We start from the raw sequence: 23,679 nt of genomic DNA, 5'->3' as shown, positions 1-23,679 counted from the left end.
GGACTTTCTGTAGGAGGGGCGTTTGGACTCTAGGGGCTCAGCACCTTCTGTGTTCCATAAAAAGCAGGAAAGAGAACCCCTGCCTCAGGATGCCTACCTTCTAGTTAGAGGAGATAGAAAATAAAGAAGTAAACAAGTGATTAAAGTAGTGATAGGTCTGTGAAGGGAATAAACAGGAGGGTGTGTTGGGGCTGGACTGGGGGTCAGGGAAGGTGTCTCAGAGGAGGCACGGTTGGGGCAGAGACCTGGAGGGTGAGCAGCAGCCAGCCATGGAAAGACCAGGGACAAAGCCTTCCAGGCAGAAGGACCAGTGGGGCTGGTTTCCACCTTTTGGCTATTGTGAACAGTGCTATGAACATATATGTACAGGTTTTTAAAAATCTAAAAATTAAAATTTTTATTTTAATTTTTTAATTGAATGAAAAATTCTTTAAGTTCTATAGTACTTTACAATTTTCAAAAGTTTCACACACATGATTTCATATAATCTCATAATAACCCTTTTTCTTCCTACCGTATATTGCCCCTTGCCCTTCCTGGTAATCACTGGTTTGTTCTCTATATCTGTGAGTCTGCTTCTTTTTTGTTTTATTCACTGATTTGTTGTATTGTTTAGATTCCACATATAAGTGATATTATATAGCGTTTGTCTTTCTCTGTCTGACTGGTTTTACTTAGCATAAGTATTTGTTTGAGCACCTGTTTTTAATTCTTTTGAGTGTGTACCTAAGTAGTGGATTGCTGGGTCTGATGGTAATTCTATGTTTAACTTTTGGTGGACAGTAAAACTGTCCATAGTGGCTGTTGTTGGAGTCCAGGTGGGAGATGATGGTGGCTGGGGCAGACAGGGCAGTGAACATGGAGAGAAGGGACAGATGACGGAGACCAGTTGAGGGTGAGCCTGACAGGACGCGCTGATGGGGCTGATCAGGGAAAGAGAGGAGTAAGGATGGCTTCAGCATCTGGCTGGATGGGGGTGCTGTTTCCTGAGATGTAGAAGGAGCTTCCGTGGGTGGGTGGAGGGCGTGGTGAGTGGGAGAGCTGGGGCTCAAGTCCCATTTGTGACATATTGTGTTTGAGATGCCTACTGGACATGAACATGGGGATGCCAAGGAGCTGGTGGGATAAACGAATCTGGGATGCAAGAGAGAGATGGGGTGAGGAGGTCATTGTCATCCTGGTGGAATGAAAGCCACGGGACTGGCTGAGTGCCTCAGGGAGAGAGGCAGGCTGGTGACCTCGTCCCAGGGCATGGCCTTATTTAAAGGTCAAGCAGAGCAGCAGGAGAGGCTTTGAAAGCAGCCATGGAGATGAGAGGAAAACCAGGAATGTGCAGTGTCTCAGAGGCCAAGAGAAGAAAGTGTCTCAAGGAGAAAGGAGTGGCCAACTGCATAAAAGGCTGCCATGAGGTCAAGAAAGATGTCAACAGAAAAATGACCATTGAGGTTGGAATGCCCATCGGTGGGTCATTATCACTGGATGGTCAAGGTCATTGGAGACCTTCACAACAGCACTTTAGGTGGAGTGGAGAGGACAAATGCCAGGCTGGAGTGGGTGGAGATGAGGATAGGAGGGGAGGAAGTGGAGGATGTGGAGAATTCTTTTGTGATATTTGGCTTTGAGTGGGCTCCTGAAATGAGCCACTGGCTGGAGGGGTCTAGGAGGAACTCTTTCAAATCTGACAAGGGCATGTGTGTATGTCAGTAGTATCCACTAAGCAGGCAAGGAGAAACTGATGATGCAAGAGAGAGAAGGGAAATTCGAAGCGTTCCTTGAGATGAGCAACAGAGCATAGGTGGAGAGTGGCCTTAGCTGGGAGTAGGGATATCTCGTTCCCCATGACAGAGTGAGCTGGAAGGGGAGGATGTCAGAGGAGGGTGATTTTTTTTTTTTTTTTTGTGGTACGCGGGCCTCTCACTGTTGTGGCCTGTCCTGTTGTGGAGCACAGGCTCCGGACGCGCAGGCTCAGCGGCCATGGCTCACGGGCCCAGCCTCTCCGCGGCATGTGGGATCTTCCCGGACTGGGGCACGAACCTGTGTCCCCTTCATCGGCAGGCGGACTCTCAACCACCGTGCCACCAGGGAAGCCCAGAGGAGGGTGATTTTAACCTCCAGACAAGAGAAGGTGGGAGCTTGGGTTAGAATTGGAGATGGAGACAAGGAGAGTTATTAAAAATGTATTTTGGATGTGCAGTCACTAGCACTGGTTAATGGAGTGAACGCTGGGGTGAGGGAGGGAGAAGCATCTAGGCTGAGGCCAGTAGAGGGGGTAGGAGATGGATGGAAGAAGCTGTGCCATGAGCTTTCAAGCTGAAACAAAGATAAGTTGTTTTTCAAGAAAAGCTTAATTTCTCTCAAACTTGGGTTACCTGAAGGTTAGCAGTGGGAGTGCTGGGGAGGTGGGCTGGTGCTGGATGGTGGAGGACTGGACAAATGCAGGGGTTGGGATAGTATTCTGAAGACTGGGGGCAGGGGGTCCTGCCCATTCTCAGATGGCATCTGAGAGCCATCTGAGCATCATAGAAAAACTTTAAAGGAGCACTGAGTACAACTCAGGTTTAGTCTAGATTTGCAAATAGTGATGAGGGTTTCCCTGCCCATGGGACTTTCAGTTGGCCCCTCTCCTTGCCCTGAAGGATGACATCTACTTTCTTTCTTCTTGGCCTGTCTGATTCTGCTCTTGGGGGGAGACTTAAAGACAGGCTGGGATTGTTCTGACCCCAGGGCTGTGCAGGCAGGTCACACCAGACCAGTGGAAAAGGCCTTGGAATGGGGCTGTGTCCAGGCCAACCATAACTCTTTTCTGATTGGAGACAGAAGCTGTGGGAACAGTTTTGAGGGTCAAGGCAGCAGGGAGGCCCTTTTGATCCAAATGGTAGTGGGAGGAAGGGAGGAACTGGGAACTTGGAGGCCCCAAATCATCCATGTCAGTTCGCCTTTGGAGTTTCTGGACACACGTCTTTTCCTTCTCTCTTTCCCTTTTTCTCTCCCTCCCTCCCTTCCTTCCTTCGTTCCTTCCTCTTTCTTTCTTTTTCTTTCTTTCTTTCTTCCTTTCTTTCTTTCTTTCTTTCTTTCTTTCTTTCTTTCTTTCTTTCTTCCTTCCTTCCTTCCTTCCTTCCTTCCTTTCCTTCCTTCCTTCCTTCTTCCTTTCCTTTCTTTCTTTTTTCTTTCTTTCTTTCTTTCTTTCTTTCTTTCTTTCTTTCTTTCTTTCTTTCTTTCTTTCTTTTCCCTTCCTTCCTTCCTTTCTCTTTCTCTCTCCTTTTCTTCCTTCCCTTCCCTTCCTTTCCCTTCTCTCTTTCTTTTTCTTTTCTGGTACATGTCTTTTTGCCTGGTTATTGTTGTTATTTTATTTTAAATCAGGTAATTTACCCAATATGATTTTACTTTTTTGCAGTTGATTATCTTACTTTCCCATCCAGAGAGAGATTGATTTTAGTAGATGAAAGTGTATTCTGCAGTTGTTGGTTGTAATGTTCTATGTGTTGATAAGGTCAAGTCTTTTAACTGTGTTGTAAAAATCTTGTATATCCTTAATGCTTTTTTTATTATGGTAAAACATACAAGACATAAATTTACCATTTTATCCAGCTTGAGGTGTACAATTCAGTGGAATTAAGTACATTCACACGGTGTGCAACCATCACCACTCTCTTGTTCCAGAACTTTTTCATCACCCCAAGAGGAAACCCCATACCCATTCGCAGTCACTCCCCATTCTCTCCTTCCTCCAGCCCCTGGCAACCACTAATTTGTTTTCTGTCTCTATGGATTTGCCTATTCTGGATATTTAATGTGGATGGAATCATATAGTATGTAGCCTTTTGTATCTGGCTTCTTTCACTCAGTGTAATGTTTCCAAGGTTCATCCATGTCATAGCATGTGTCATAATTTCATTTATTTTTATGGCCGAATAATATTCCATTGAATGGATATACCACATTTTGTGTATCCATTTGTCTTTTAGTAAATGTTTGGATTGTTTCTACCATTTCGATATTGTGAATAGTGTTACTCTGAACATTTGTGTACAAGTTTTTGTTTGAACACCTGTTTTCAATTCCTAGGAGTAGACCAGCTGCATCTTGTGGTAATTCTATGTTTAACTTTTTGAGAAACTGTGAAACTATTTTCCATAGTGGCTAAACCATTTAAAATTCCTGCTAGTAATGTATAACAGTTTCAATTTATTCACCTCCTTGCCAACACTTCTTTTCTTTTCTTTCTTTGTTTTCTTTTTTAATGATAGCTGTTCTAGTGGGTATGAAGTGGTATCTCATTTTGGTTTTAATCTGTATCTCCCTAGCGACTAATGATATTGAGCATATTTTCATGTGCTTGTGGCCATTTGTATATCTTCTCTGGTGAAATGTCTATTCAGGTGTTGATGCTTTGCCCATTTTGGGGGGTTTTATAATTTTTATTTAAAGTTGAAAAAAAGTTAAAAATTGTGGTAAAATATGCATTACGTAAAATTTACCATCCTCACCATTTTTATATATATAGGTCAGTAGTATTAAGTCTATTCACATTGTTGTGCAACCAGTCTTCAGAACGTTTTCATCTTCTCAAACTGAAACTCTGTATCCATCGAACAACTCCCCATTCCCTGCCCCCCAGCCCTTGGCAACCACCATTCTACTTTTTGTCTTTGTGAATTTTACTACTCTATATACCTCATATAAGTGGAATCACACAGAATTTGTTTCTGTGGCTGGCTTATGTCACTTAGCATAATATCCTCAAGGTTCATCCATGTTGTAGCATGCATCAGAATTTCCTTCCTTTTTAAGGCTGAATACTATTACACTGTATGTATATACCACATGTTGTGTATCCTTTCATCTGCTCATGGGCATTTGGGCTGCATGCATCATTTGGCTACTGTGAATAGAGCTGCTATGAACATGGGTGTGCAAATATTTCTTTGAGACTCTGCTTTTAATTCTTTTGGGCATATACCCAGAAGTAGTATTGCTGGATCATATGGTGATGTTATTTTTCACTTTTTGAGAAAAACCATGCTGTTTTCCATAATGATTGCACCATTTTACATTCACACCAGCAGTGCACAAAGTTTCCAGTTTCTCTACCTCCTTACCAACATTTGTTATTTTCTGCTTTTTGATAATAGCCAAGTTATATCTTATTATAGTTTTAATCTGCATTTACCTAATGATTAGTAATCTTGAGCATCTTTTCATATGCTTATTGATCATTTGTATATCTTCTTTGGAGAAATGTCTATTTAAATCTTTTGCTTTTCTTTAATTGGGTTGCTTGTGTTTTTGTTGTTGAGTTGTAAGAGTTCTTTATTTATTCTAAATACTGTACTCTTATCAGATATATGGTTAGAAAAAAATTTTCCCTTTTTATAGATTGTCTTTTCATTCTCTCAATAGTGTCTTTTGGGGCACAAAAGTTTTAAATTTTGATGCAATCCAGTTTATCTATTTTTTCTTTTGTTGCTTGTGCTTTTGGTGTCATATCTAAGAAGCCATTGCTAAATACAAGGTCATGAAGATTTAGCCCTATGTTTTCTTCTAAGAGTTTTATAGTGTTGGCTCTTACGTTAGATCTTTGATCCATTTTGAGTTACTTTTTGTATATGGTGTGAGATAAGGGTCCAACTTCATTCTTTTGCTGTGGATATTCAAATTTCCCAGCACATTTGTCCCAGCACCATTTGTTGAAGAGACTATTCTTTCCCCATTGGATGGTCTTGGTACACTTGTAAAAATCAGGTGATCATAGCATTACAATTTATAAATGTATTGAAGTAACACAGTGTAGGGACTTCCCTGGTGGTCCAGTGATTAAGACTCCATGCTCCCAATGCTGGGGGCATGGGTTTGATCCTTGGTCAGGGAACTAAGATCCGATGTGCTGTATGGTGTGGCCTCGCCGCAAAAAACACCAACAACAGAAAAACAAAGTAACACAGTGTACACCTTAAACTTACACAATGTTACATATCAGATTTACTCAATTAAAAAATTCAATTGACCATAGATGTATGGGTTTATTTCTGGAGTCTTAATTCTATGCCACTGATGTATATATCTATTCTCATGCCAGTGTCCCACTGTTTTTTTTTTTTTTTTTTTTTTTTTTTTTTGCGGTACGCTGGCCTCTCACTGCTGTGGCCTCTCCCGTTACGGAGCACAGGCTCCGGACGCGCAGGCTCAGCGGCCATGGCTCACGGGCCCAGCTGCTCTGCGGCATGTGGGATCTTCCCGGACCGGGGCGCGAACCCGTGTCCCCTGCATCGGCAGGCGGACTCTCAACCACTGCGCCACCAGGGAAGCCCTGTCCCACTGTTTTGATTAGTCTAGCTCTGTAGTAAGTTTTGAAATCAGAAAGTGTTCTTTTCCAAGATTGTTTTGGCTCTTGGGATCCCTTACAATTCCATATGGATTTGAGGATAAGCTTTTACATTTCTGCAAAAAAGGCCATTGGGATTTTGATAGAAATTGTATTGAATCTGTAGATCTATTTGTGAAGTATTACCATCTTAACTATATTAAGTCTTCCAGTCCATGAACACAGGATGTTTTTATATTTATTTATGTCATTAATTTCTTTCAGCAACCTTTTTTAGTTCTCAATGTACAAGTCTTTTACCTCTTTGGTTAAATTTGTTTCTGAGTACTTTATTCCTTTTGATGCTACTGTACATGGAATTGTTTTCTTAATTTCATTTTATGATTGTTCATTACTAACATATAGAAATGTAATTGATTTTATATGTTGCTCTTATATCTTGCAACTTTACTGAATTTGTGTATTAGCTCTAATAGATTTTTGGTGGGTTCTTTAGGATTTTCTGTATATGAGATCATTTCATCTGTGAATAGAGATAATTTCACTTCTTTCTTTCTAATTTGGGGGACTTTTATTTTTCTTGTCTAATTGCTCTGGCTAGAACTTCTAGTACAATGTTGAATAGAAATGGGGGAAATGGATATTCTTGCCTTTTCCTGATCTTAGGGGGAAAGCTTTCAGTCTTTCACCAGAGTGTGTGATGTTAGCTGTGTGTTTTTCATAAATGCCTTTTATCACGTTGAGGAAGTTCTCTTCTATTCCTAGTTTGTTGAGTGTTTTTTCCATGAAAGAAGTGTTGAATCTTGCCAAATGCTTTTTCTGCACCAATTGAAATGATCATGTGTTTTACCCCCCTTCTTTCTATTAATGTGCTGTATTATGTTAATAGATTTTTTTAAAAAAACTTATTTATTTTTGGCTGCATTGGGTCTTTGTTGCTACGCGTGGGCTTTCTTTCGTTGAGGTGAGTGGGCTTATTGCGGTGGCTTCACTTGTTGGGGAGCACGGGCTCTAGGCGGACGGGCTTCAGTACTTGTGGCTCACGGGCTCTAGAGCACAGGCCCAGTAATTGTGGCGCACGGGCTTAGTTACTCCATGGCATGTGGGATCCTCCCAGACCAGGGCCTGAACCCATGTCCCCTGCATTGGCAGGAGGACTCCCAACCACTGCGCCACCAGGGAAACCCCTGTTAATAGATTTTTATATGTTGAACTACCCTTGCATTCCTGGGATGCATTCCACTTGGTCATGATATATAATCCTTTTTTTTTTTTTTTGCGGTACGCGGGCCTCTCACTGCTGTGGCCTCTCCCGTTGCGGAGCACAGGCTCCAGACGCGCAGGCTCAGCGGCCATGGCTCACGGGCCCAGCCGCTCCGCGGCACATGGGATCCTCCCGGACCGGGGCACGAACCCGCGTCCCCTGCATCGGCAGGCGGACTCTCAACCACTGCGCCACCAGGGAAGCCCTATAATCCTTTTTTAAAAAATAAATTTATTTATTTATTTACTTTTGGCTGCGTTGGGTCTTCGTTACTGTGCGCAGGCTTTCTCTAGTCGTGGCGAGTGGGGGCTGCTCTTCGTTGCGGTGTGCAGGCTTCTCATTGTGGTGGCTTCTCTTGTTGTGGAACATGTGCTCTAGGCGCACAGGCTTCAATAGTTGTGGCACGTGGGCTCAGTATTTGTGCCTTGCGGGCTCTACAGTGCAGGCTCAGTAGTTGTGGTGCACAGGCTTAGTTGCTCCACGGTATGTGGGATCTTCCTGGACCAGGGCTTGAACCCGTGTTCCCTGCATTGGCAGGTGGATTCTTAACCACTGGACCACCAGGGAAGTCCATAATCCTTTTAGTATGCTGCTGTTTGCTAGTATTTTGTTGAGGGTTTTTACATTTATATTTATAGGGGATACTGTTCTATAGTTTTATTTTCTTGTGATTTTTTTGTCTGGTTTTGGTATCAAGGTAATGCTGGCCTTATAGAATGAGTTAGGAAGTGTTCCCTCTTTTTCAAGTTTTGGATAGAGCTTAAGAAGTATTGGTGTTGGGGATTCCCTGGTGGCGCAGCGGTTGGGAGTCCGCCTGCTGATGCAGGGGTACGCGGGTTTGTGACCCGGTCCGGGAAGATCCCATATGCCGCGGAGCAGATGGGCCCGTGAGCCATGGCCACTGGGCCGGCGCGTTCGGAGCCTGTGCTCCACAGAAGGCCCACATACTGCAAAAAAAAAAAAAGAAGTATTGGTGTTAATTTTTCTTTAAATGTTTGATAAACTTCACTGGTGAAGCCATCTGGTCTTAGACTTTTCTTTTGTGTAGTTTTTGATTACTGATTGAATCTCTACTTCTTTTTAGGTGTATTCAGATTTCCTATTTTTGCTTGAGCCAGTTTTGGTAGTTTCTGTGTTTCTAGGAATTTGTTTATTTTATCTAGGTTTTCTAATTTGTTGGCATTAATTAATTGATTGCTATTAACAAATTAATTGCTTAGTATTTTTGTTCTTGTTACTGAGAAAGCAGTGTTAAAATCTCCAACCAAGATTGTGAATGTCTTTCTCTTTTTAGTTCTGTCAATTTTTGTCTTTTATTTTTGTTTTTTTCGGTACGCAGGCCTCTCACTGTTGTGGCCTCTCCCGTTGCGGAGCACAGGCTCCGGACACGCAGGCTCAGCGGCCATGGCTCACGGGCCCAGCCGCTCCGCGGCATGTGGGATCTTCCCAGACCGGGGCACGAACCCGTGTCCCCTGCATCGGCAGGCGGACTCTCAACCACTGCGCCACCAGGGAAGCCCCTGTCTTTTATTTTTTGAGACTGTGTTATTAGGTGCATACAAATTTAGGATGCTTATATCTTCTGGTAGATTGACCCTTTTATCATTATGAGATGTCTCTGTTTCTAGTAATGCTTCTTGCCTTTAAGTCTATTTTGTCAGTTATTAGTGTAGTTATACTGGAGTTCTTTTGCTAGTGTTTGCATGTATATCTTTTTTCTGTCCTTTTTCCAAGATTTCTGTCCCTTTATATTTAAGAGGTGTCTATTCATCTTTGCCTTTTAATTGTACCATTTAATGAATTACTAATATATTTGAGTTCAAACATACCAGGTTACTCTTTGTTTTCTCTTTGACTCATCTGGTCTATATTGCTTTTTTTTTTTCTCCTTTCTTGCCTACTTTTGGATTTAAGTATTTTTTTAGAATTCCGTTTCTCCCTGTTAGCTTGTTAGTTGTGAATTCTTTTAGAATTCTTTTTGTGGTTTGCAATATGCATCCCTGACTTATTAAAGTACTTTTTACCACATCCTGGGAAATGAAATAACCTTAAAATGCCTCAACTTAATTTATTTGTCTTCTCAACTTACATACTACTGTTATCATCCTTATAAATATTATATCTCTTTCTATATTTTATTCCCCAGAAAACTTTATTATTTTGCACAGTCAATATTCATTTAGACTTAGCCACCCTTTTTGTTGCTCTTCATTCCTTTCTGCTTCTCCATGCTTCCATCTGAGATAACTTTCCTTCTGTCTGAAGAATTTCCTTCCTTTCTTAATTTCAGATGTTTTGCTGAAGTATGACCAGAGTGTTTCCCAGGGCCCCTTGTCCTTGGTGGGCCCTGAATTCCAATTTTTGTTCTCTAGTCCTATTGGCCACTCAGTTGCTCACCCTTTTGGCCACTGCTTGAGAATTGACAAATGCTTCAAAGAGGAAAGCTGCTCCTAGTCAGCCTCACCACCTCCATGTTTCCCTTATTTGCAGGATCTTTAGCCTTGAAGTCCTCATTGCTCTTATATTTCTCCAGTGTCTTCACATAGATGTTTTATTAATATTTTGACCAGCAATTGTTTCTGATGGGAAGGTTCATCTGCAATAAGATAGTCTGTCATTACTAGGATTGGAAATCTTGCCTGGTTATTTTTTGATTTTGCACCCCTGACTGATGGCTGGGGAATGTTCAGCGTGTGTGGAACTCAGGCAATATTATCAACATTACCCTCATACTCCTCAATTACGAATGTACACATAAATGACCATATACACGTATACATAATACATATATGTACATGTAAAATATACACATAGACTTATGAAACATACTATATTAAGGCACACATAGGTCATTTCTCCTTAACCCTTTGGGAAAGGTATAGAAAATTCTTGCTTGCCAGCTACTTATAAAGCTTTCTATCATTGTTTTCTGAATTATTTTCTGTGGTGTGTGAATGTCCCACATGATGTTAATAGGATCTTTGCTAAAATGGTGCCAAGGTCAATAAATTTGAGACACTGTACGTGGAATCCTCTCCTTGGAGGCTCTTAACACACAGAAGCACATTAAAAACTCTGAAACATATAAACTTATTTGATTATGAAATCCTTTCCTGGGGGGAATTCCTATTCCCATCTGTAGGTGAATCTTGGGAATCCACAAAATCCACACAAGTAAATATCTAGTGTTCAAGGGTCTTTGTCTTCTCAAAGGTGAAGCGCCACCAGCGTTTCCTCAAATGTGGACACTGCAGGTCTGAAAGTATGCACATCAGGTGTTGGGTTTGGAGGGCTGGAGCCCCTCTTCTAATCATTGGTTAAAAAACGAAGGCAGAACTTTGGGATACACTCATTCCCAGCTCTTTGTCTGTGCCTCCTGGAGTGAAACCATCTGCTTGGGCTCCCTTGGTCCCAGTGCAGCTCAGTGTGGGGTACCCATGTGTGTTGGTGGAAATTGATTTTTGATTCTCTTAAGACCAAACTCTCCCTCACTTCACCTACCTCTTGGAGGTCTTGCCGCCCCTCTGTACAGGTGAGAGGGTGAGACAGTTGTGACGGAATACACAGAGCTTCTGCTCAGGAGCCAAGAGGCCTGGGTTCAAGTCCTGGTGCTGTGTGACCTTGGGAGAGTTAACCATGGAGTAGCGGGTGAGAGCACGGGCTTTGGTGTCAGACACACTCAGCCCTTCTACTTCCTTGCTGTGTGATCATGGGCACGTCACTTCACCTTCCTGCACCTCAGTTTCCTTACCTGTCAAGTGGGGATAATAATAGCACCCACCTCACCTTCTCTTTGTTGTGAGAAGGAAATAAGATAATGCATGTTGAGTACAATACCTGGAACATGCTAGGCACCCAGCAAATGTCAGCTATTACAATACATCATCTAACCTGACTCCTTCATCCGGGTTTGAAGAGAACCCTGACCTCTCATGACGCTTGAGGATCAAATAGAATCTTGAATGTGAAAAAGAGTTTTGTAAACTCTTGGGAGACAAAGGGAAATCCAGGCAGTCTTTTTTCATTACTGCCCTTGATGCTGCCTCATCCCTTCTGGCCGGGCAGGGCAGGGTGTGGGGACCACACCAACCACCATTCCTACTCTCAGGCAGAACCATTTCTCCATTATAGAACATCGGCAAGAAGATGTCCTGCCAGCAATTCATTGCCAACTTGGACCAGCTGAATGACGGACAAGACTTTGCCAAAGACCTGCTGAAGGTATAAATTGCTAAGGGTCCCCATGGCCCCAGCTGTGTCCAGGGTGGGTGGAGAGGAGAGAGGTTTCTGCGCACTAAATCCTGATGGTCCAGATTCCTAATTCTGGGGTCAGGGTCGTGATGACTCTGGGACAGAGGTAGAGAGCATGCAGCTCAACATGTGACTGTTATGTGTTCCCTGAGTTAGGCAGAGGGGTAGGCTCTGTGAGATTTGTTTTTAGTGCTCCACTATCATTATTGCTGTCATGGTAATCCTCAAACTTGCCACCCATTGTCACAGCTGCCGCCACCATCACCACCACCTTTATCACCACTACCACCTTCACCACCACCATCATTATCATTACCACAGGGAAAAGCCCACTCATTCTTTCAACATCACCAGGAATCTAATTTTCTTTTGAGGCTGAAGCCCAAGGTGGAACTCTGGCCTTTCAAGCCCTGTCAGTTCTCCACCTTGGAGGAAGAGGAGCAGGTTTCTGGGGGGTAGATGATGAGTTCAGTTTTAGACAGTGAGTTAGGGGGACCTGATGATATCAGGGTGGGCAGTTGAATAGTGAGTCCGGAGGTCAAAAAATAAACATTGTTCTTACCATAATTATGTTCTTCACTGTCAGGAAGCACTTAAGAGTGTTTTTGTAAGTAAGATCAAATAATCCCAGTCCCTTCACCCACCTACTCCCTGTCTACTCATCCACCCATCTACCCATCCTCCCATCCACCCACCCACCCTGCAACTCAATCATTCACCTGCCCATGCACCCACCCATTCATCCATCACCCACACATACACTCCTACACAGTCCCCTATATACACTCCACATCCACTCACCCATTTCCCTGCCCATTCACCTACCTACCAACCCATCCACCCACTCATCCTCAAGTCTATCCAATCATCTAAAAACGAATCCACCCACCCACCCCCCATTTATTCACCCATCCAATAAATAAGTGTGAATCAAACAGCTACTTTGTCCCACTGGCTGAAAAGATGCTCCCTCACCGCATCCACATTGCTAGATGGAGATTTCTTTGACTGTTCATTGAACTCTCTCTCTTTTCTCCCCCTCTTCCAGACACTTTACAACTCCATCAAGAATGAAAAGCTGGAATGGGCCATGTGAGTAGTGCCCATGGGCACAGGTATGGGGAGACTGAATTACGGGGAGGGGGGAGGGGGAGTGGCTGGGGGTACTGGGAAGTCACGCCGGTTACTCTCCATGGTGCTGATTTCTCCCACCCCGGGCCCTGGTGCCCCCTGGCCAGCTGGCCAGCTCCTGGTGTTGAGTTCCCCTTTGGGGTTGTTTCCTGTCTTGATAAAAAGTGTGCAATGTTTACAGCTCTGGAGTAGATGGAACTGTGAGTTTAGTTTCATGATGTTCACAACAGGTTTTCTGTTCAGGGGATTTTGCCACTACTCCCAATGATGACAGCTCTTTCCCCTCGGGGAGGTAGGCAGGCATGAGCTATGAGTCCCTTTACAACTCCAGTAATCTGACCATGTAGAGGTGGTGATGCTGTTGCCAATGGGGAGAGGTGAATGCCCCCTAACTTCCTCCCCTGTGAGGGCAGTGAGACCTGGAGGTGCCCAGCCATCTGGAAAGAGGTGTGGTGACCTTGCTGACTGGGGAGACACAACAGCCTCCTGAGGAAAGTTGCCACTCCACTGGGGAGTTGCTGTACTCCCCAGGGCAGCCTGGGTCTTTGGCTCCATGAAGAGGTCCCAGGCAGGGATTGTTAGGAACCCCAACCCAGCTGGGGAGAGCTGGCATTCTCATACCAGGGCTCCTAGGCTGGGGAACCGAGACTTTAGAGGCCTCATCTACTGACCTTCCCTCCCTCACCATGTCCCTGGGGCTTGGGCAAGCTGGCCATGGGTTACTGCTCCCTGGGGCTGGGCTTTCAGAGAGGAGAAGGAAGACGAGGAAGGAAGCCTGAAGGTAGTAAGGTCTCCAGCTTTGTGATCAAGGGTGAAGATTGGAGCTTGGAGGCCAAAAATCAAAGCTCAGAGGAGAGATGTCAGAATTGAAGACTCAGGGGAGGGGACAAAGGTCTGGACCTGTGGTCTGGAACTGAAATCTCGTTATCTCTGCTCTTTACCTCTAACTGGCTTCCAAAGGAGCGTTTTGTGGGGAGAGGGCATGTTGACGTGGGGATGAGGCCTCCGTGGAGGTGGTACTCAGGCCTAGTACTTTCCTAGTGATGAAGATGAGCTGAGGAAATCACTGTCTGAGCTGGTGGATGACAAGTTTGGGACAGGCACAAAGAAGGTGACACGGATCCTGGATGGTAGCAACCCCTTCCTGGATGTCCCACAGGCTCTCAGCGCCACCACCTACAAGCATGGTGTGCTGACCCGGAAGACTCACGCCGACATGGATGGCAAGAGGAGTGGGTGTCAGGCGGGGAAGGGGCATGGGGAGGGATGCTAGTCCAGAGGGGGTCCACAGCCCCTTGGCCACTCCTCTGGTAATGCCCATGCAGGCAGACATGTAGGGGACACAAGGGAAGAGATATCGGGGTGGTTGGTTGTGGCCACACTACCCGTGCCCCCCTCCCCAGCGCCCCGTGGGAGGCGTGGCTGGAAGAAATTCTACGCGGTGCTCAAAGGGACCATCCTGTACCTGCAGAAGGTGAGAGACTACCCCAGAGTCCTTACCCAGAAAGGGCCAGCTCAGCCCCTGCCTTATGGTGTCCAGAGGGTCCCGGGCAGGACCTAGGGCTTAGGCAGATTCTGGGTCCTCCCCCATCAAAGGCCTTACTTGGGCTCACGAGGGGCTTTGGTGGTTTCAGGGAGGGGTCTTTTGAATGTTCAGGGGTTCAGAGGATACCCAGTGTAAGGCCTGTTCAGGCTTCTGAGACCAACTGGGGAGGAGTGCCTGGTGAGTCTTGTTGGGGTGGGCATGGCATCAGAGTGGCAGCAGCTTGAATAATGATGGGATGTACAGGGACAGAGAGGAGAGCAAAAGGGAGGGACAGTGAGGGTGGAGGAAGTACGGGTCGGTAAGCCAGAGCCTGGTGATGACAGAGGCTTGCCCAACCCCTGCCTGGCCTGTCCAGGATGAGTACAGGCCTGACAAATCCCTGTCTGAGGGCGACTTGAAGAACGCCATTCGTGTGCACCATGCTCTGGCCACCAGGGCCTCCGACTACAGCAAGAAGTCCAATGTGCTGAAGCTGAAGACAGCCGACTGGAGGGTCTTCCTCTTCCAGGCACCGTAAGTAGGAGTGGGAGCACCCTCGCTCCCACCCTGGGCTCAGGACCGCCCCATCCCCTTGCCTCGTCCACCTCAGGGGAGGCGCCCTTAGCTTCCCCTGCACAGCAGCCATGAGGGTGAGTGTATCCGTAAACAGCTTGGGTCCCTCCCCATGAGCACTGGTTCTCAAGTGTGGTCCCCTCAGCATCGCCTGAAAAACCTGTTAGAAATGCAGTTTCTCTGGTCCCACCTTAGACCTCCTGAATCAAAAATGCTGGGGATGGGCCAGCAATTGTGTTTTAACAAGCCCTCTAGGTTATTCTGATGTGCACTGAAGTCCCTAAATACAGGGCAGATGGGATCTTTATCATCCTCCAATTAAAGTCGGGGGGATGGGTGCAGAAGACTGACCCTACAGTTTCTCCGTAAGACCTTCTTTCCACTCCCCTGCACTCCATCCTCCTGTGACTTGAGATTGGGGTTTCATGTGTCAGATGAGCTTAGAGGGGTGGGGGCTGGTAAGTGAGCTCTCTGGACAGGAGTGGACGTGCCGGGCCAGGTAGTGGGGCAGGGACGAGATGGCCGAGTGGGGGTGACCAGTTGCCCAGCTGCCTCTAACAGTCCCCTGCTGGTCTCTCACACTCATTAGCTCCAGGCTGTTAGCTCTGAACCTGGCTGGGCAGCTTTATTTTCACATGAAAATCCAGGTCTTGCCTGGGAGCTGGGACAGAAGGGGAGCTCCCTACACAGATGTGACCAGGCCCATCCAGCCCCCATCCTGCCATCCTCCCTCACTCCTTTGCCCACTTACACGGAGGTCTTCATGCCCTCTCTGTGCCAGGCTGGTGCTGGGTACTGGGTGCTGGGTACTGGGCGCTGGGTGTGGGATAGGGAGTCCTATTGTGAGAAGCCAGTGCGCTCTCCCCTCCCATCCTGTCCCCAGGAGCAAGGAAGAAATGCTGTCCTGGATCCTTAGGATCAACCTGGTGGCTGCCATCTTCTCGGCGCCCGCCTTCCCAGCTGCTGTCAGCTCCATGAAGAAGTTCTGCCGGCCCCTGCTGCCCTCCTGCACCACTCGCCTCTGCCAGGTACGAGCTCCTGGGGTCACAACACCACCTCCCGAGGCTGCCTCTGCGGTGCCAGGCCCCCATTCAGCAGCCCTCCCCTCAGCGCCTATCCGGCGCCTGGTCCTGGGCTAAGAGACAAGCCGAAGGGGTAGATGTTCTCCTCCATCTGCACCGCACCCCACCCCTGTTTACAGATGGGGAGACTGAGGCCACACGCCACCCAGTGGCCTGGGTGTGCCAGTGGCAGTGTGTCCTGTGGATGTGGTTGTGGTCTGTGGGCATAATGTGTGTCTGGGACGAATGGGAGAGAATGTGTGTGTCACAGGGAGCGAGCGACAGGTGAGACTTGGCTGCCCCTTCATCCAGGGCTCTTTTGCTGCCCTCACCTACCCTTAAATATTTTATTTGTAATCCTTAAAAAACTCCTACTCATTAATACTCCATTTTTCGGAGTCTTTTTTTGAGAGGGGAGGATAAATGGTGGGCCACTACTTGTGAGGTGGAGGGCAGGGGCAGCGCCATACTTCCCTTCCTGTCAGGGCCCTTGTCCGGGGTCTTCTCCACAGAGCCCCTGGGGCTGTGCAAGCGGTGCACACTTCCCCCACGTGCACACATGCCATTCAAGCACACGCATGTTTATACACACGTGTTGTTAACCCACACCTACACCATACTTGTGTCTGTGTGTGCACACACACACACACACACACACCACACACAAATGCGTGCAACCCAGTGCCTGCATGGCACAAAGGGGTCTGGCTGTGCTTTGATGGCTGGGGTGTGCTGTGCACTTGTCTGTGAGTGACAGTGTCTTTGGGTGTGATCCTGGGTCTGTGGCCATCTGACGTGTCCGGGCATGAATGTGAGAGACTGTATGCGTCGTATGAAGCCAGGGGGTGCCGAGGCCGGGCTGCCCCTTGGTCCAGTGGGTTTGTGTGCATGTGAGGGTTCATAGGAGCCAGGGGCTGTGTCTGGGTGACTGTGTGTTTGTGTAAGGGAGTGTCTGCGTCCACACACAGTGTGAGGGTCTCTCATCTCCTGAGCCTGCTGGGGAGGCTCTAGGAGAGCTGATGCCAATGGCAGGAGGGGAGGAAGGAAGGCAGCGGCGGAACGCTCCCTTGGGCCTAGACCCGGCTCTGCCCCTGTGTATTTGACGACCCTGGCCAGGCCTCAGTTTCCCTTTGGTGAAGCAGCTCCTGGTGGGACAGCCCTGTGACCTCCTGAGAGTGGGACCTCACAGTCCATGACTTGTCCTTGCAGGAGGAGCAGCTGCGTTCTCATGAGAATAAACTGAGGCAGGTGACTGCAGAGCTGGCTGAGCACAGGTGTCACCCGGTCGAGCGGGGCATCAAGTCCAAGGAGGCTGAGGAGAACCGGCTGAAGGAGCATTATCTCACGTTTGAGGTGGGCCCTTCAAAGGAGGGGTTTTGAAGGACAGGGCTAGAGCAGGAGGAAGGGGCCGGCTCCTGCATTCCACATCGTTCCCCGACCAGGGGCTCCTGCTTTTGGGGCTCCCCTGAGGTAGTCGTGGACCGTGGTCTCCTGTGGGCCAATCTCTGCACAGTCCAGCTGCACAAACAATTGTGCCCTCACTTACGTCTCTCAAAGGGCACCAGACGGGTTCTACCAGAGACCCCTGTCACCCCTCTACATCTTTCTCCAAGCCCCATCCTCACCTCCCCTTTCCCCATAGGCCCAGCTTCTCGGGAAGTTTTTACGGCCAAACCACAGAACTCATAAGCCCGCTCCACGTGACTTTCCCCCCCTTGTGTCTCATGTGCCTCTTTCACATAGGTTTATCAAGCAGAGCGCCTTGGTCTCTCCTTCTGAGCTCTCCCTGCTTTCCATCTTGTCTCTAACCCCTCCCCTGGTTCTGCCCCACCATGGGGTGAAGGATGGCGGGGTGGACTTGGGGGAGGAAGGCAGGGACCACGTGTCCATTTTGGACCGACCTGCACCAGGGGGGTGGACAGACACAAGAGAGGCTGAGACCAAGTCAGGAAGCCCCTGGAGCAGGAAGGGTGGGAAGTCGCCCCTCTCAGTGTCTAGATTTCCACTCTGATTTTCTACTGCAGCACAGAGGAGAGAGCAGAGCTCCCAGGATAGAGCCTGACCTTTTGAAAAACATAACACTTTATAGCTTTCGGAAGTCTTCTCAATTTCACTCTCTCTGTGATGTAAAAAAAGCCACACTGATTGGCAGGTGTGATTCTCTTCACTTCCCTTGTATTGATTGATTTGATCCTCATATGAACTCTGTGACGTGGGTTTTGTTATTATCCCCATTTTACAGGTGGGGACATTGAGGCTTGGAGAGGTTGGATCACATGCTTGAGGTGACACAGGAAGTGCAGGAGCCAGGATCCTAACCCAGGGAATTGACTGTGGCTCCAGAGCCCTGGTCTTTCTCACCCCCTGCCTGGCTTAACTGGGGGTGGTGGGGAGTGGTGGGGAGAATGAAGGGTAGGGGAGGTGAAGCCCCAAATGAAGGGTCTTTCAGCTCCTGTGGCAGAGCTGGGTGAGAACAGGGTCTCGTGACCCTTAGTCCCTGCCTCCCCTGGGACTGCAGTGAGGACCTGAAGCTCAGAGTCAAGGCCTCAGACAAATCTCCCTCCTAAATGTTTACCAATTTACAGCCCCTTTAATAGCTCATGAATGTGCCTGTCTCTCCAAGCCCTCACCAACACTGGACATAGTCTTCATTGATCTGATAGGTTTAACAAGTGGTGTCTTATTGCTGTTTTAATTTGGATTAATTTTTTAAAAAAAAATTGTGGTTAAAAAGCATAGCATAGGGCTTCCCTGGTGGCGCAGTGGTTGAGAGTCCGCCTGCCGATGCAGGGGACACGGGTTCGTGCCCCGGTCTGGGAGGATCCCACATGCCGCGGAGCGGCTGGGCCCGTGAGCCATGGCCGCTGAGCCTGCGCGTCCGGAGCCTGTCCTCCGCAACGGGAGAGGCCACAACAGTGAGAGGCCCGCGTAACGCATAAAAAAAAAAAATAAAAAAAAGCATAGCATAAAATCGATCATCTTAACGTCATCTTATCATCATTTTAAAGTATATAGTTCAGTAATGTTAAGGCTGTTCACATTCTTGGGCAACCAATCTCTAGAACCTTTTCACCTTCCCAAACTGAAACTCTATAACTATTAAACAAAGACTCCTCAGCACCCTCCTCCCAGCCTCAGCCCCTGACAACCACAGTTCTACTTTCTGTCTCTATGAATGTGACTACTCTCTAGGTACTTCATATAAATGGAATCATACAGAATTTATGTTTTTGTGACTGACCTGTGTCACTCAGCGCAATGTCCTCAAGGTTCATCCGTGTTGTAGCATATGTTAGAATTTCCTTCCTTTTTAAGGCTGAATACTATTCTGTTGTATTTGTATACCACGTTTTGGCTGTCCTTTCATCAACTGATGGACATTTGGGTTGCTTCCATCTTTTGGCTACTGTGAATAATGCTGCCATGAACATGGGTGTGCAAGTGTTTCTTTGAGATCCTGCTTTCAGTCCTGCTTTTATATCCAGAAGTGGAATTGTTGAATTGCATGGTAATATTATTTTTCACTTTTTGTGGAATAGCCGCACTGTTTTCCATGGTAGCTGTACCATTTTACATTCCACCAATAGTGTACTTGGGTTCCAATTCTTCCACATCCTTACCAACACACTTCAACACACTTGTTACTTTCTGTTTTTTGGGGTTTTTTTTTATAAATTTATTTGTTAGTTTGTTTTTATTTTTGGCTGTATTGGGTCTTTATTGCTGCTCATGGGCTTTCTCTAGTTGAGGCAAGCGGGGGCTACTCTTCGCTGCGATACGTGGGCCTCTCACTGTCTTGGCCTCTCACTGTCTTGGCCTCTCTTGTTGCAGAGCACAGGCTCTAGAGCGCAGGCTCTAGAGTGCAGGCTCAGTTGCTCCGTGGCATGTGGGAACCCCCCGGGCCAGGGCTCGAACCCGTGTCCCCTGCATTGGCAGGGGGACTCTCAACCACTGCGCCACCAGGGAAGCCCTGTTTTTGTTTTGATAGTAGTTATCTTAATGTGTTTGAGGTGATAACTCATTGTGGTTTGGATCTGCATTTTCCTGATGAATAGTGATGTTGAGCATCCTTTTGTGTGCTTATTGGTCATTAGTATATCTTTTGTGGAGAAATGTCTATTGGAGTCCTTTGCCCATCCTGAAATTGGGCTGTTTTTGTTGTTGAGTTGTAGGAGGTTTTTTTTTCCCTTTAATATTCTGGATACTAGACCCTTACCAGATTTATGATTTGCAAATATTTTTTTTCCCATTCTGTAGATTGCCTTTTCACTCTGTTGACTGTGTCCTTTGATACAGAGAAGTTTTAAATTTTAATAAAATCCCATTTGTCTATTTTCACTCTTGTCTGTGCTTTTGGTATCATATCCAATAAGTCATTGCCAATTAATTTGGATTTTTAAAAATTATGAGTGAAATTTCTGTGCATGCCCCTTGCCTGATATTTTTATCGGGTTGTTTATCTCCTTTTTATTGATGTATGAGAGCTCTCTAAATATTACGGCAATTAGTCTTTTGTTATATAAGATACATTTTTTCTCATTTTGTTGTTTGTCTTTTGACTTTGTTTTTGGCCTTTCTCTGCCCTTTCCCCAGAAAAGCCGTTATGAGACCTACATCCACCTCCTGGCTGTGAAAATCAAAGTGGGCTCAGATGATCTGGAGCGGATTGAGGCCCGGCTGGCCACCCTGGAGGGGGATGACCCTTCTCTCCGCAAGACACACTCGAGCCCTGCCCTCAGCCAGGGCCATGGAACTGTGACTGGCAGCAAAGCCACGAGGGATAACACTGGGCCTGATACTTAGCTGGCATGGATGGGCAGGTCCCAGAGGCAGGCAATGCCCCCAGAGGGGTCAGTGAGCACAATTCCAGCCAGGGGCCACTCGGATCAGCTCCAGGCAGTTGTTGGGCAGCCAGGGGAGTGTGGAGAGCCCTGTGGGCCGAGGAGATGGAGATGCTATTCATGGTGTCGATCTTGCATCCTGGGGCTGCTCTGGGCCTCCGACCCTCTCCCCAGCTCTCACATCCCTCTTCACCCCAGAGCCTCATTTTCTAGGCCAGTTGTGTGCATGCTCTAGACATCATCTCAAGAAGTGGGAAGGGTGGTTGACTTCCCAGGCTCTCCTCTTCTCACAAGTTCCTCCCTTCGTCTCCCTTGTTTCCGAGGGCAGGTCTTGACCCCAGGTCTCAGCTTGGACTCCCACCCTTTCTCCTCCTCCTTCCTCTGAGTTGACCAGCAGCAGGTCTGCAGACCACCAGCACTATCCTCTCCTCCTCCACTCAGCAGCCTTGGGAACCACACCCCATTCTCCTGCCTCACCTGGCAATAACCCAGGACCCAGGCCTTTCCCTCAGTGCCAAGCTCTCTCCACTCAAGTGTGTGTCCACCTCATCTTCCATCCATCGAGGCCACTACTGCTTTCTTTTATATGGACATAAATGTATATATATAAGAATTATTTATATATATATATATAAGGAACCCCTTTAGAGATGGTTTTGGAACTGCTATCAGTTAGAGGATGAAATAAGAGGTAGGAAAAGCCTATTTCAGAATGCACTTGTTAGCAAGGAGGGCTGCTCTCTGGACCCTGGAGGCCCTGACACTCTGGGAGGGAAGGTAGAGATAGTATGACCTCCTCTCACCCTATTTCCCCCTCTTCCGGCTGACCTGTGACTTAAACTGCTCTTACAGTTAATGCTTTGGAATAAATAGTGTGTGTGTGTGCTGCCCCGTCTGTCCCACAGGCATCCTGGGGTGTGAGTGGGATGGGACCGTGGCCCTGTTTATATTTTGGTCTTTATGTTGGTGCTGCCGGGTCTCTGAGCTCCAGAGGTGGCCTCTTGTACAAATCTACTGCTACAGGAATAAAAGACACTCTGCCTTGCAAATAGCCATTTGTCAACAAGCCCAAAGATGTTTGGTGGGGGAAGGTTATGGAAGCCATTAATTCTTGGTCTTGGGAAAAGGTGGAATGACAAGTTGTTGCTTGTTTTTTAGGTTGCTATTTCTCGTACTCTTCTAGTGACTCAGAAACGCTAGTGAAGGACATGTCTGGGAAGAATAATTTTCCATGTGATGATCGCAGACTAGCATCCTTTAAACCCTGCAATCCTTAGACTGACAGTGGTGGGGGTGATGGCACCTGCAATACAGCTGTGATGAGCAAATCCTTTCTATTTTTAAAATAGATTACTGTAGTTTGGCCAGCAATTTGACCTCAGTGGTAACATATTTAGTTAATAAGCCAACCTTGCAACTAAGCAGCCAACGTTTACAAGCCCACTCACATTTGATACAAGGGACCTGTGAGCCTGTGGAGAGATGTAGTGATTTAAATCCAGGTTATTTAATTTGGATCAGCTGAGTGTATTTTATAACCAAACCATCTGGCACCTTCATTTTGCTGAGTGGAAGTAAATGTTCATTTAAGTGAAATTGAAAGAGCAATGTGGCAACATAAAAAAGCTCTCTGTACTTTTTTCTCTGTCCTTTTCTCAAAGGTCCTTTGAGTTTGGGGTCAGCTTCCCACCCTCTACCTCATGAGGGTGGGTGAGTGAAAGCAGAGGAGCAGGCTCCATCCGCTGCAGACACGTGTGCTTCCCTGAGCACTAGCTGTGCCTCCCATCAGTAAAAAAACTTTTAGTTCACTTTCTTAATTGTATAATTATTTATTGTAAATTATATACGTGTACTACTGTACTAAAATATTATGTACATTATAAAACATACACAAAAGTAGAAATTTTAAAAAGATGAGTTGAAAATAAATCTAAAGCAAAGTTCTTTCTTTTTCTGCATTCTAATGGACCATCATATTCCCTCCACAACCTCTGCCCCTAATATGTCCATTTTCCAGGACTGTCCAAATCCAGAGACTTGGAGGACTGCAGGTGAGATGTGATAAGTGGTTTGCGCCACCTGGTGGTCCTGGGAAGTGTCCGTGGGCTCAGGGACTCCTGGGGGCCGACCCTTGAGGACAGCGTCTCTTGAGCCTCCATCCTCTCATTCAGTGAAGGTGAACAGTGCTGCACACTGTGCTGGGTGCTGGGGATACTGTGGTGAGAAAAGGATTGACCAGGTCCCTGTCCACACGGGGCTCACAGTCTAGTGGGGAGGGGGACAGACAGTCACCATTTCCATTTGGGACTCTGGAAGGGCTGGGGAGACAAGCCAAAAATGACCTGGCAGAGAGAAGAAAAAAGAACTGGAGAAGTGGGGAAGACTGACTCAGGAAGCCACCCGAATGTCCTAAGTGCTCCTGGGGGACAGGGTAGTAGTAGGAAAGTCACTTAACAGGGCTATACCTCTTCCTGACAGGCCATACTAAAGATGCCGCAAAGGCAGAATTTGAGAGGTGAGTAGAAAAGGGGCCTCTCTGGCCACACCTGCTCCTAGGTTCCACTCACACCTGTGAATGAATAGGTGGCTGATATGATGGGGAGTCAAGGAAACGGATTAGGCTCTGGCCTTAGACTCTCAGCAGGTAACTTAGAATCCAGAGCAGATAATGAAGGTACCAAATGGGGTCATGTGAAAGTCAATGAGTTAAT

General features: G+C 46.8%; 1 protein-coding gene across 1 annotated transcript in view; it reads left to right on the top strand.

Annotated features, from left to right (window-relative positions):
* Positions 1-22,747, top strand: part of PSD2 (pleckstrin and Sec7 domain containing 2) — a 51,117-nt gene extending 28,370 nt beyond the window's left edge. The window contains exons 8-15 of the mRNA XM_032629226.1: positions 11,718-11,807; positions 12,886-12,929; positions 14,010-14,200; positions 14,372-14,442; positions 14,870-15,027; positions 15,950-16,094; positions 17,337-17,480; positions 20,721-22,747. Of these exons, the coding sequence (XP_032485117.1) occupies positions 11,718-11,807; positions 12,886-12,929; positions 14,010-14,200; positions 14,372-14,442; positions 14,870-15,027; positions 15,950-16,094; positions 17,337-17,480; positions 20,721-20,930 (1,053 nt within the window). The 3' untranslated portion in view covers positions 20,931-22,747. The remainder of the gene's footprint in view (positions 1-11,717; positions 11,808-12,885; positions 12,930-14,009; positions 14,201-14,371; positions 14,443-14,869; positions 15,028-15,949; positions 16,095-17,336; positions 17,481-20,720) is intronic.
* The last annotated feature ends 932 nt before the right edge of the window (positions 22,748-23,679 follow it).

Source organism: Phocoena sinus, chromosome 3 (genome assembly GCF_008692025.1).
Source record: "Phocoena sinus isolate mPhoSin1 chromosome 3, mPhoSin1.pri, whole genome shotgun sequence".
NCBI classification, from domain to species: domain Eukaryota; kingdom Metazoa; phylum Chordata; class Mammalia; order Artiodactyla; family Phocoenidae; genus Phocoena; species Phocoena sinus.
This window is presented reverse-complemented; position numbering and strand designations above follow the sequence as displayed.